The sequence below is a fragment of the Crocodylus siamensis genome, chromosome 3, assembly GCF_052110815.1.
Source record: "Crocodylus siamensis isolate JL-2025a chromosome 3, ASM5211081v1, whole genome shotgun sequence".
Lineage (NCBI taxonomy): Eukaryota > Metazoa > Chordata > Crocodylia > Crocodylidae > Crocodylus > Crocodylus siamensis.
Window position 1 is genome coordinate 159003300 of NC_143397.1, and position 13382 is coordinate 159016681.

General features: G+C 41.4%; 1 protein-coding gene across 2 annotated transcripts in view; it reads right to left on the bottom strand.

Annotated features, from left to right (window-relative positions):
* CCDC102B (coiled-coil domain containing 102B) overlaps positions 1-13382 on the bottom strand; it is a 390603-nt gene that overhangs the window by 158656 nt on the left and 218565 nt on the right. For both annotated transcript variants that reach the window (XM_090037300.1, XM_090037301.1), the window contains exon 6: positions 2610-2780. In XM_090037300.1, coding sequence (XP_089893426.1) covers positions 2610-2780 — 171 coding nt within the window. The remainder of the gene's footprint in view (positions 1-2609; positions 2781-13382) is intronic.

Below are 13382 nucleotides of genomic sequence, written 5' to 3' on the forward strand. Positions count from 1 at the left end.
ACTGATAATTTAAATCTGAGTGTTAGGAATAAAAGGGAAACCTTATTTGCAAAAATAATCTTCCTCAGACAATACTTAAGAACATTTCCATGTTTCCACTAAATCACAGGTAAATAACTGCAGTAGGAAAAATAACATAAATAAGTAATCTGATAGTTTCTTGAAATATAGAGTATATATCTTCTTTCTCTCCCTCTTAAACAAGAATTTTCATAGCAATTGTGTAATATTGTATTTAGGTGATTAATCCAGCAGCAGTATTTTACTAATATAGCTGACACAAGCTCTATGGGCAGGGGACAAAAAAGTGACATCTATAATATCTCTCTCAACATGCTGATTTCAGCATCATGTACTTGGTAATATTCTTAGCTCCTCTTGCTAATGGCTGAAATTATTTTCTTTATTTTGCTGATAACCCCATAACTATAGTTCATAAAGGACAACTGCTGAAGAAAGTACTCCTTATATTTTATCACAGTGAACTTAGGAGGGGATTGGCACCATAGAAATGGAAATCTTACATTTCTTCACAATGTAGGGACACCGTGGGCAGTAGCTTTGGACAATCCCTTCTTACATCATCCCAATGTGTGTATTTTCAGCTCTAAAAAGTTGTTGTTTTTTTCTTTATGTCTATTTTTTCCTTAGTTAACCCTCCTTCTGACAGTTTTAACCAGAGCTTTAATTTGGATTGTTCATTTCTTAGACCAGTTCCTAAAAGAGAGGCGTATCAATTAATTTCCAATAAAAGCAGCTGAGTGTTAGATAACAGCAGTGACTGTGTTTCTGCTATTTAGATAAAGTTTTTATGCGGCACTACCAATTTTCTGAAGGTCACATATCCATCACGATTTTTTTTTATAATGCTATTATTTTTCTAGACTTCTTCATTGTACAAGTTTTGCTTTTTCTCACTTCACCTTCCACTATGTAATTAATGGACTCTAAAAATCAAATGGATATAGGGCCAGGAAAGCATACTGGCTCTAAAGAAAAAGCTGTTCTTCTAAAATAAAGGGAAAAAGAGGAGCCTTACTGCAATGGCTGTGTACAGCAAACAACAATCAAAGTAATAAACTAAGTTTTCAGCCCTGGAGACTCTTGTTATTGGGCATACTGATTATCCTACAAGAAAGTAGCTACTAATTACGGCACTGGGGATAGGCTACATATCTTAAGGGAAAGAAATGCATCATCAATAGAGATTAGTGAAATATTTTTAGCAAATATGAAGTTCAGTATCAGAGGGCTTATCTGTAGCACAGTAATCAGGTCATTCTTAGGTGCTTCCAAACCACCATATACTTCAAACTCAGAAATACAGCAGGGAGATGCTCAGGTTTTAAATTACAATTATGATATTCTATTTCGCCCTGGTCATTAAGGTATTTTGCCTCTGTCATAGAATTAGCACAAATTTCTGCAAAAGTGGCAAAGTAGCATTTTCTCATGCTGTGACAGATGTTCCTTGTAGGCCCTGAAAGATACTCAACAAAGCTGTCTGTCAGGGAAATATATATAAACACACACACTAGCCTGAACTGAGTTATTTTTCCCTTCATTTTTCAATAACTTTCAAATTCATTTTAGCTATGTCAGGTTGGACCACTGAATGATGGTGGACCCTAATTCACTAGTCACTTTTCAAAATACAAGCCATCTTTCTTTACATGCTTTGGACTATCTAGACAGGTTTTTAAAGAGGAGAGAGGAAGCCCATAGCAAAGATTTATGGAGCGCTCTTCTTCAGGCAATAACACTAAACATTCTATGAATGCAAAAGATGTTCTTTCCTACATTTTGCCCTCCATAAAGTGGCTGAGGATTTATATCATTTCCTCATAAAAATTTGTATACATTTTTGTGGGGAGGGTTCTATTCACAAAGCATGAACCACTTTAAACCATCACTTCCTCAGATTAAAGTTCCCCCTTACCGGACAGAGGAGAAGAAATAACTGAAGCAGGGCAAGAAGAAAAGGAGCACAGCTATATACATTTTTAAATAGGGATACAAAACTAATCAGTACATTTCTCAACATGCTTCCTTTAAGCAAACATAAATTAAATCAGCATGGAGGATTTTGTTCCTAAATTAGGTAAACAAGGTAAGGGTAATTAATAGAAAAATGGGTTAATTTACAGCTTGGGACCTAAAAGAAAATATTTAGCAGCAGATATTTGTGCTGTGGTGATTTTTACCTGTTATTTTATATATAAAGTCCCCTCCTGCAAATGCATTCTTGGAGCTGAACAATCAGTATTTCCATAATCTGTTCCCCATGGAAAGTTAAAAAACAATCTCTTGTGTTTAGGTTTTACATGCATACACATTTTGTAGAATTCATCCAGCTGCCCACTGCTTATTTGACATTTTTAGTGCAAATGCAGTACAAGTCTGGTTATGTAGAATCACAATAATCTTGTATGGGTAGGGCAATAGATAAAATGACCTAATGTGTCAAATTCCATGTCTCATTTGAAGACTGGGTCCATCAATAGATATAACTCTACAAATATTTAAACATAGTAACTGTATTGCTTTTCGATACATGAATAAAAAGCAAGTGACAAGAGGTGTTTTAGTCATGTGAAATTTTTAAATACCTCATCTTCCGCCTGATTTAGCCCCCTTTTTAGGTCTTCCACACGAATTCTCAGCTGCTTAACCTCAGTCTCATGTTGTTCAACTATCTTGTTTGTACGCATCAGTTCTGCCACTTTATCTTGATACTGCTTGTTTAGCTTGTTGTAAGCATGCTGCAGATCAAGGATCTCCTTTTAAAGAGAGGGAAAAAAAGGCAGTTAAACATCGTATCATGTCTACAGCTATACCAGCAAGTCCCCTGTAGTGTGAACCAGCAAAAGCCATTTTTATCAGTATAACTGTGTCTAAACTAGGTCATTTGCAAGCATAATAAGGCCAAAGAAACATCTACCATTATGCCAATTTTACTATAATAGCAAAAGTTATTAGTGTATACCAGGCATAAGACACATTCAGGAGCTGCTGTACATTAAAAAAAACACAAACTTTCCTAAATGAAGCTTTCTATAGGTATGACCACTACCAGACTGTCATATAAAAAGACCAATGTGTTCCACTTATTTTTATTCAGACAGGAAGAATATTGTATTTCTGGAGTAAAATTTAAAATGCAGGGACCTATTCAGAACATCTTACAAAAAATGTAGTTCCAGATCTAAGCTGTTGTAAAGTGTTGAAACTGTAAAAATTATAACCAGTAGAATATCTGTCCCTAGGCGTTTTATCACAGCATTGTGGCCATGTCATCCTACTACTGAAAAAGAAAACATCCCCGCAGTGGCATGGTGCATATTATACTGTAGCCATAAAAAATGTGAGGGGTATTTCTGTTTGTCTGAGAAATAGTGCTCTGAAAATTAAGAGATATTTTACCATGAAACACAGTTGTTGTTACAGGTAATCAAGAGAAGATTCCAAATTACCAAAATCCTTATGGTGACCATTTCAAGGCAGAGGAAACAAATATTAAAATAAATGTGAATCAGTTTCTGGAACAATGGAATAATAATAGCAACAATAACAATAATGATAACAATATACTGCACATAACTGTTTTCTCTTGCCAGCTTTTATATAAGTACATTATGTACTTTCATGATTCATTAACCCCTCTTGTTTGTGCTAAGAGAGTGATTGTTTGGCCATAAATCTGGAACATGTACAAATCAAGATGAGAGTGAAGTAAAACAAAAAAAAGTGTTACCTTTGAAAGAAACAATATGCATATGAGAGTTAGTTCCCTAGCAAAAGTTATTCCCATTAAGCAACAGGTAATGTTGTTGATAGAAACTGTCAGGCCATGTGACCTGATTCACATCCATAGGGCAAGCTCTCCAGAGTGGTACATAGGGCCCTGGGAACTTGCTCTGCAGCACTTGCCAGCAAAGGGAGCTGGAGAGCTGCTGGCAGGGGCTATCAGCCCCGCTTCTACACCTTCATCTGTGCTGCCTTGTAGAGTTACCTTGCAGGAAGAGGAATGAGGGGAGAGAGCAGCCTAACCTGGGATGCTGGAGGACTGTATACTATTATCCTACATGTAACATGTCACATATTCAAATTAATGTGCAGCACAAATAAGCTGAAAAGATATTCTATGTTTTACAAGCAACACTTTTGTGGCTGGATGACCATCTCTGTGGCTTGCTATCAAGTGGTAAATTGCTTAAATGTGTGGCATGTGACAATGTATTGCTCTATTAAAAGATTAATTGCATTTCAAATGTAACATCTATCAGGAACCTTTCTTTATGAACAACTTATCATGAATTTGTCCTCTCTCTGGCTCCATATCTCTCTCTCCATTGCACTAAAGTCAGTTTAAACCCAAACAGAAACTCTATTCTGAATACATCAAACATGAGCACACTTCAAGCTAATGCAAGTTGACTGATATTGTAGTTAAGTGCTGTGTCTTTTCTTTGGAAAACTTAGTAGATGTTAGACAGCCATAATTAAAAAATGATAATATTTTCTTTGTTGCCTAATTAGGCCATCTCATTTCCCTTTCTGAATCCTTCCATTCTCTGGATCTTAAAGTGGCACAATTTTCTTTCTACAATGCTGGAAAGCAGGGGGAATTTAATCTATCCCCATTCAGACTTATTGTGGTGCCAGAGATGAAAAGAGATCTCCCTTTCATGTACATGAATCCTCCAAGCCTTATAGTGGTTCTTTTAAGATCTGTTACCTTGTGTTCCCTCTCATGAAATTCCTTTGCTAAATTGGTGAATAACATTACTTTTTAGAGCTCAGCTAATGAGTCTGCTCTTATGACATAAATGTTACAGTCCTTTCTCAGGAGTTCTGAGTTGCATGCACCATAACCTTCTGTCCCTAGCTGATACTTTAAAAAGTTGCCTTCACCTTTATCTCAGATATCTGAAAGCACAGATTTCCAACTTGTGTACAGATGGAACTGGAAGCCATCCAAAGGCTGGTGTGCGTACAAAATGCCAAATAGCAAATGACAAGAATCCAGCATAAGAAGTTTATTCTCAACTAAACGTTCTTGTTGGAAATTTTATTCACTTAACTTCTTCCAATAAATCCTTGAATGTAAAGAGAGACAGTAAAAATAAGATTGTGTCCTAAGAAGTCTTTTTCTTTCCATTACTCATATATATAAACGGATGTATAAACTAATTTTCCCTAACTGAAATTAGATTACACAGGTACCAGCTTGTAGGATTCATAGATTCATAGATTCATAGATGCTAGGGTCGGAAGGGACCTCAATAGATCATCGAGTCCGACCCCCTGCATAAGCAGGAAAGAGTGCTGGGCCTACATTACCCCAGCTAGATACACATCCAACCTTCTCTTGAATACCCCCAGGGTAGGGGAGAGCACCACCTCCCTTGGGAGCCTGTTCCAGACCTTGGCCACTCGAACTGTGAAGAAGTTCCTCCTAATATCCAATCTAAATCTGCTCTCCTCTAGCTTGTGGCCATTATTTCTTGTAACCCCCGGGGGCGCCTTGGTGAATAAATACTCACCAATTCCCTTCTGTGCCCCCCTGACGAACTTATAGGCAGCCACCAGGTCGCCTCTCAACCTTCTCTTGCGGAGGCTGAAAAGGTCCAGTTTCTCTAATCTCTCCTCGTAGGGCTTGGCCTGCAGGCCCTTAACCATACGAGTGGCCCTTCTCTGGACCCTCTCCAGGTTATCCGCATCCTTCTTGAAGTGCGGCGCCCAGAATTGCACGCAGTACTCCAGCTGCGGTCTGACCAGCGCCCGATAGAGGGGAAGTATCACCTCCTTGGACCTATTTGTCATGCATCTGCTGATGCACGATAAAGTGCCATTGGCTTTTCTGATGGTTTCGTCACACTGCCGACTCATGTTCATCTTGGAGTCCACTAGGACTCCAAGATCCCTTTCCACTTCCGTGCCACCCAGCAGGTCATTTCCTAGGCTGTAGGTGTGCTGGACATTTTTCCTCCCTAGATGCAGCACTTTGCATTTCTCCTTGTTGAACTGCATTCTGTTGTTTTCTGCCCACTTGTCTAACCTGTCCAGGTCTGCTTGCAGCTGTTCCCTGCCCTCCGGCGTGTCCACTTCGCCCCATAGCTTAGTGTCATCTGCAAACTTGGACAGAGTACATTTCACCCCCTCGTCCAAGTCGCTGATGAAGACATTAAAGAGTATCGGTCCAAGCACCGAGCCCTGCGGGACCCCACTGCCCACACTCTTCCAGGTTGAAACCGACCCATCCACCACAACTCTCTGGGTTCGACCCTCCAGCCAATTCTCCACCCACCGGACTGTGCAGTAATCCAAGTCACAGCCCCTTAACTTGTTCACCAGTATGGGGTGGGATACCGTATCAAAGGCCTTCCTGAAGTCCAAGTATACGACATCCACCCCTCCTCCTGCATCGAGGCGTTTTGTGACCTGGTCATAAAAAGAGACTAGATTGGTCAGGCACGATCTACCTGCCACGAACCCGTGCTGGTTTCCCCTCAGCATAATTTGTCCTGCCTGTTAGGATACTGTTTATAGCAATTTAAAACAATCTATTCCATTCTGTAGACCACACAAAATGGCTTGAGAATGCTGACCAGCTGAGATTGCTTGCTTCTGTTTTTGCAAGTGAGCCATAGATATATTTTTATTAGATTTTTATGAACTGCAAAGTGACAAAATGTATTCGTAGACCTAAAAACCATTTCCAGAGAGCCATCAGTTCCTGGAGTAGTTGAAAATAGTATTTTTCTTATTGGGGTTCTTTTCCAATCTAGAATACAACCAAATTCAGATGCTTATGCATTCCCCTGATGCCTAATGCATGCTGTCCACCAAGCACAAAATAAAAATGTGGTGTTGTAGAGGCTAAGGGGAAAGACATTTCATTGACAGCTATCTTATCTTCCCTGTAAGAAAAAGGATGGGGATCAAGTATTGAGAAATAGCCTGGAGTAGAACTGCACTGTGTATCTTCACAGAATTGTTCTGAAAATCCACAGGTGTAGGGTAACTCCACTCCATTCCTCCATGATATGCTGCAAAAGGATGAGGAAGAGGAAAGCAACAAATAAAATTGGCCTAAACTTCCATCCATATTTTAGTCCAAAGCACATGTTAATTTCTGAAGTATGATGCTAGATGCAAAGGGCTTCTCCAAAGTAGATAGTGTAGCATAAGGAACAAACAGGATGTATAAAAACAACATGCCCCATATCAGTGTTGTCTTCTTCCACATTGATTGCAGAAGGAACAGAAGAAACTAAGGGTATAAATAGATATCAGCAAAAGAGGCAGATTGGGTTGTTTTTAGATATGTCCCAGCATACTGGTTCATTTCATTTGATAAAGCACAAATGGCCCACTGTCCTGCCCAGTGATCATGCAGGACAACAAGCAACATGTTCCCACGTTTAGGGTGCATCTCTGTAAACTGGGAATGCTGGGGTTCCACGGTTACAGACACTTGCCCTGAAGATTCCTGTAGGCACGACTGTAAATGGGGAATGCGGAGCAAGTGCTCCCAGGGCTCAAGAGATCCTGTATAAGAATTCCCAGAGTGCACAGGCCCAGGTGATAAGTGTTTCCTGTTTATGAGAGCTTAGCTTCCATTAAAGTTTGACGGACCCAGGACATGATTTTACCCACGAAGTCAATCTATCTGGCTTCATATTGATAAGAAGTACAGTAAAAGATCACAGAACTTTTACCTTCCTCAGAAATCACAGAATTCAAAGAACCAAGAGAACTTGATTACATAAAGAGAGGAACATTAAACATAGAATTTAAGCCTACCTTTTCAGTTGCAACAATATCCTGGAATTAAGCTGGAGATGGCCTGGAAATCTAAAGTACCAGTAGAACGGGCTGGGGAAGAAGAGTAGCCTACGTAGTTAATTATTCTTTTAAAACTTTAGGTCATGGGAAGTTTATGGGATACATTTGGTGAAAATAAATACCACAAAGGGAAATGGGATGGGAAAGAATTCTTTTCAGAATTGCCATTAGTGTGGGATTTCAGTAGCTCTAATGTATATGTATATTCATCTGTATATTTCATTATCAAACCATAACCTTAATTTTATTCTCAGAGACTTAAAAAAACACCCAAAAAGCTATTCTTTATCCTGTGTATTATGTTGAAACAAGTAGGAGATGTTGGGGAGGTGAGGAAGAAACATAGTTCCTGGCAGAGCAGTAATAATGGAGGATTATTAAACCTTCATATACTTCCATTCAAAAAGACGCATTCATGAACAAAATGTCAAGAATAAGAAAAATTAGTCTGCCCGTAGAGGCTGTTTACAAAGCAAGAGAAAAACTGGTGGGGAACTTTGTTTGAACACTATACGAGGCTGACCACAGGTTCATGCAACAGAAAGACTGCAACTTTACAAGAGGCAGATTTTCACCAGACATTGTAGAGAGAAAGACAATAAACCAGAAGTAGAAATCAATGCTCCAGAGAAGGAAAAAGAGAAATGATCCTATACACACTACAGGACCCAGACTTGCATCAAGTGAAGAACAAGGCTTTATTTTACTGCTTTATTGCTTTTTGTTGTATAGGCACACATCTTGTGCTATCTAAAGAGCAACTGGCTTTGTAGCCTCTGTAATGCTTAAAGTGTTATATACTTATACTATCACAGATTCAGTGAATGGTCAAATATAACCAGAAAACCCACAAGGCTGGAAGTCTGGAAAAGGCATACCTGGGCAGGGATATTTTATAGACGAGAGGGTTCAGCATTTGTCTGAAGGTACAGGAGGATGGCTAAAAAATCATATTTAGAGTTTTGCTTTTAGGAATTGACTTGTAGGTAAAATAGATATTGTATTAGAACAATAGTTGAGGGGAATGGCAAGGGTTGATGGATTTCTAAAACTCTGTTTGTCGCAGTTTCACAGCCTTCAAGGCAGATAAGGTATCTGAAACCAACATACATACACATCCTGGGACACAGAAAACATCCTAACTTTATTTTCATAATAGAGATAGGCTTGGCTCCAGGGCTACAGTACCCACTTGCAAAAACCCTTGGGATTTCCAGTTTTAAATTAAATTACCAAATTATGGTGTGGGCATGTGTTCGGCTTATGAAGACAGGATTTTGGCTGAAAAAGAGGACAGCATGATGGCCCCAAGGAAACCTATTGATGATACCCAGAAATGAAGTCATTGGTGGAAAAAGAATACAAAACAAGTTTTCAAAACAGCAAGCGAGCATCGGATCCTGACCTCCAAAGTTGCTGATGTCAGACATTCAAGCAAAAAACCTCAAAGTGGCATTTACATACTAGCCAGTCGCACCACTTGCCTTCCGTATATTCTGGGCACTGGGGAATATGAGTAATATGTGTTATAATCAGTTTGCTTGCTTTGCCTGCATTGCTCTTATTTCCTAATACAATTCACATAATGTGAACCGGAGGAACTGAGGTTGGTCTGAAGGCTGTGTTCACCTGGAGCAAGCTATCAGGGCTGGGCTGTGAATCTAGTACCAACCCAGGGCAGCTGAACCATGAGATCTCATTTGTGTGAAAGATTACAATAGCAGAGACAAAATAACAGAACTAAGTGTTTCCAGCATGGTGAGAACCAAATAATGCAGCCTGGTAACTATCCAGGAAGGAGAGTTCTACCAGGTCTATGATGCGATGCTATACAACTTCTTGCCTCTTCAGGTAAATATTAATATAGTTAATAATAACACAATTATAGCACTGGTTTAAAGAAGGCAGAGGTAAAGTAGCTATTAACTATTTCAACCTGCTGCTTCTTTTTCTTATGTCCTTGTCATAAATCAGATGTTTCTTCCAGAATCATGCACAGGTGATAGTTTTTTTGGTTGCTGAAGCAAGGTCCTCCTTTATACAGGTCTCATAAAGGAGCTGGCAAATGAGCAGATGCTCCACAGTCTGCACTTCGCCACAGTCGCATATATTCGTGTCATTACAGCAGCCCTATTTGATCATGTTTGGTTTTGATCTTCCAATTTGCACACATAGGTTTCATAGTTTCTAGAGTCAGAAGGGACCTGAGCAGATCATCGAGTCCAACCCCTGCCGTGGCAGAAAAGAGTACTGGGGTCAAACGACCCCAGCAAGGTGTACATCTAGCCTCCTCTTAACAACCCCCAGGGTAGGAGCCAGCACCACTTCTCTTGGAAGTTGGTTCCAGATCCTAGCCGCCCTGACAGTGAAGTAGCGCCTCCTGATGTCTAGCCTAAATCTACCCTCTGCCAGCTTGTGACCATTATTCCTGGTGATTCAGTCATTACTATGTTGGCCAGTCTACATTAGTCCCTCTGGGAAGGTCCTTCTGGGATTCCAGGTCAATTTCAGAGCATTTGATTGCCAAAGGCAGTGGAAGGCCAGGGCTAATGGGGCTTAGCTTCCCCAAGCGTGGGGCAGCAGTGGCAGTGCAGAGGACTGCAGGGCAGCCTGGGTGTGGGCTCTGGGTGGCTGCAGCAGAAGGGGAGGGGCAGGCATAAACTCAGACACGCAGCTGCAGCCGCAGTTTATATGCAGCCAGGATTGCAGCTCAGCAGTATGTGAAGCACGGCCCAGCATTGCAAGCAAGTATATGAAGGAAAAGGGGTGTGAGGGGAGTGTGGGGAGGCAGATAAAGGCACTCACAGTGCAGAAGGTAATGGGGCAGAGGCAGGGCTAGGGTTTGGGGTGAATGGGGGCCTGGGGCGGGTTGTGAGTCAGTTGGAGCCTGGGCGGCTCATCCACGGGGGGACAGTGGGGCTCCCCAGGGGAGGTATGGGTGGCATATGCCCCCTAGATTTGTGCGCGGGGTGGAGATGGGCTGCTGCTGTGGGTTGGGCTCTATGCCCCATTGCCGCTGCTTTGGGATACAATGTGCCTGCTGTTGCCTATCTAGTATTAGATGCTCTTCAATTTGAGGTGAAAGGCATTAACTGAAAATAAGATATTCATATAGCTTACAAAGATGGCACAGAAGTGACACCGGCCTAAAGTTCTCTGGGCTAGAGGCATCCTTCCCTGGCTTTACAGAACTATTACATGGGCTGGTTGCCATGGTTTATGTATTCTAAGGGTTGATAAGCAATTCTTAAAAAGGCGTAATACCCCTAACTTGCAGCACTGTAGAGCATGATCTGCTCCATGCGTACATCAAGTCCAGCTGTTTGCTGTTCTTCAACTGACTTATTCCAGAGTCAAGTTAATCCATTGAGTATAGCATGCTAAAAACTGATCTTCCTTCAGACCAGTTTGCCATCTAATCTGTATTTCAGGCTTTGTTTGAAAATTTACCATTGAATAGAAGTTAGTGACACACCTGTTGGCGGTGATGTTGTAGTATTGATGTACTTTCTTTGGGTCATTACTCAGCTGGTGAATAGTTAACCATGCTTTCCTGCTAGTGTGTGTCATATCTATTCCTTCAATCATTTTTTTCCATTTCTGTCACCTTTGTTCTTGGAGCTTGTTAGTTAGGGGTGTCCATGCTGCAATAGTGTTTTCTGAAAAAACATCTCTTTGAAATATTTACTGATATTTTCGGTATTCCGTTCCCATCATCAGAGTAAACCCTAATATATACTCAGCTCTGCATCCTCGATGTATATGTCTCTTGGAGGTTTTGCATAGTGCATTTGCAAAGAGGTCATAGTTGTCTGAGACTAGTTTGATCTGTGCTACTTACTTGTCAAGGTCTTCTGAAAAAATTTCTCCAGTCTGATTACTTCAAATTGAAGCATATGTGCATTGGTACTATATTTGGAGTTCTGGCTGCTGTGACATCTATAACAATTGACCTGTACTGTGTGTGGGGAAATAGTTCCAACACAGCTTTTTGCACATAACTTTTATATTGCTCTCAACAAAGGCAAGATTTGGATTACAGCTTTGTCTCAGTCAGGAGCTAGACAAACACCCAGGTAGCTCCGAATTGTACATCAGACTAAGGTGATATGCCTCGACCCACATCTTGACCAAGTTGTCATTCTCATAATTTTGCTATAACTCCATGTGACGCTGTGACTGTTAAAGTCACTGATGATCATGTTAAGGGGAGGAAGGAAGTAGAGCAGCAGAATAAAGACACTAAACTTCATAAAAATAGACTTAAGCAAACTCAAGGACCTGGTGGGCAGGAACCCTTGGGAAGTAAGTCTTTTGGGTAAAGGAGTACAGCCAGCTGGCACAGGAGCAGGGGCACTAGAGCAAGCTATCCCAATGCAACAGAAAAATGGGAAGTACAACAGGAGGTCAGGCTGGATAGACAGCAATCTCTTTAATGAGTCAAAAAATTCAAGAGGAAACTATTAGTAGAAGCTTAATTGTAGTACTAAGGAAGAATATAAGAATATTGCATATACATGCAGGAAGAAAATTCTAAAGATGAAGGCACAATTGTAGATGCAGCTGGTAAGGGGCATAAAAGGGCAATAAAAAGGGATTGTAGCTGAGAATGGCCAAGCCCTGTGACAACTACTGGCATCCTTCACAGGCAGTGGACTCCCAATTAACCCTGTGGAAAAGCAGCGAGCCTGCAGGCTGACAACACATTCTCCTGCACCAGCGTTCCTTTGGTGGGTTGGGCAGCGAATGGACAGTGGACTCTCTGCTGGTCCATTACCTGAGCCAGGCTGAGAGCTGGAACCTGGGCTTGAAATGGACATGGGCCTCAGCCCAAGAAGAGGGCAGGTGGCTGGCACAGATAGTGCCAACTAGGACCTGAAAGCAACAGATGCAGGGGCCAATGAGCCCCTCGAGGGCTCTCAATACCTGGCAGTAGCCATGGGACACATGGGGGAAGGCAGGAATCTTGGTTGGCCCAGACCAACCCAGAACTCCCTACATAAGACAGCATCAACCCCAGAAAGGCTGTGGCCAAGGACCAGGGATCAAGGACCAGCACAACACCAGCTCTCCTTGTGGAACCCTGACTGTCACTCAGCCACTGGAGTTCAGGTACCTTTAGGGCCTCCAAAGGGGTTTGTAATACTTGTGCCCCCAGACTATGCAAAGGGCTTCACCCAGGACAGACCTGCCTGCTCCGACTGGTCTGATAGCAGAGGTAAACCCTTGAAGAGACCCAACAACCTGGAGGAAGGTGGCCAAGATATGCTGCTGGGCCAAGGCAATTCCTGAAGCAGGCACAGACACCGTTATTTAAGTTATATTAGTTTATTCATTTTCTTATGTGGGCTGGACTCTGCTGGCCATAGCACTTTATCAAGACCTCTGGGATTAGTCAATGCATACTGACCCTGGACTGCTCAGTTTCCTTCCTTCATTGACACTGCTGCCAAACAATGAAGCCAGATGCCTAGTGAAACCAGGTGTCTATTCTAAGCACCAACAAAATACTGACGTGGAAAGGGATGGGG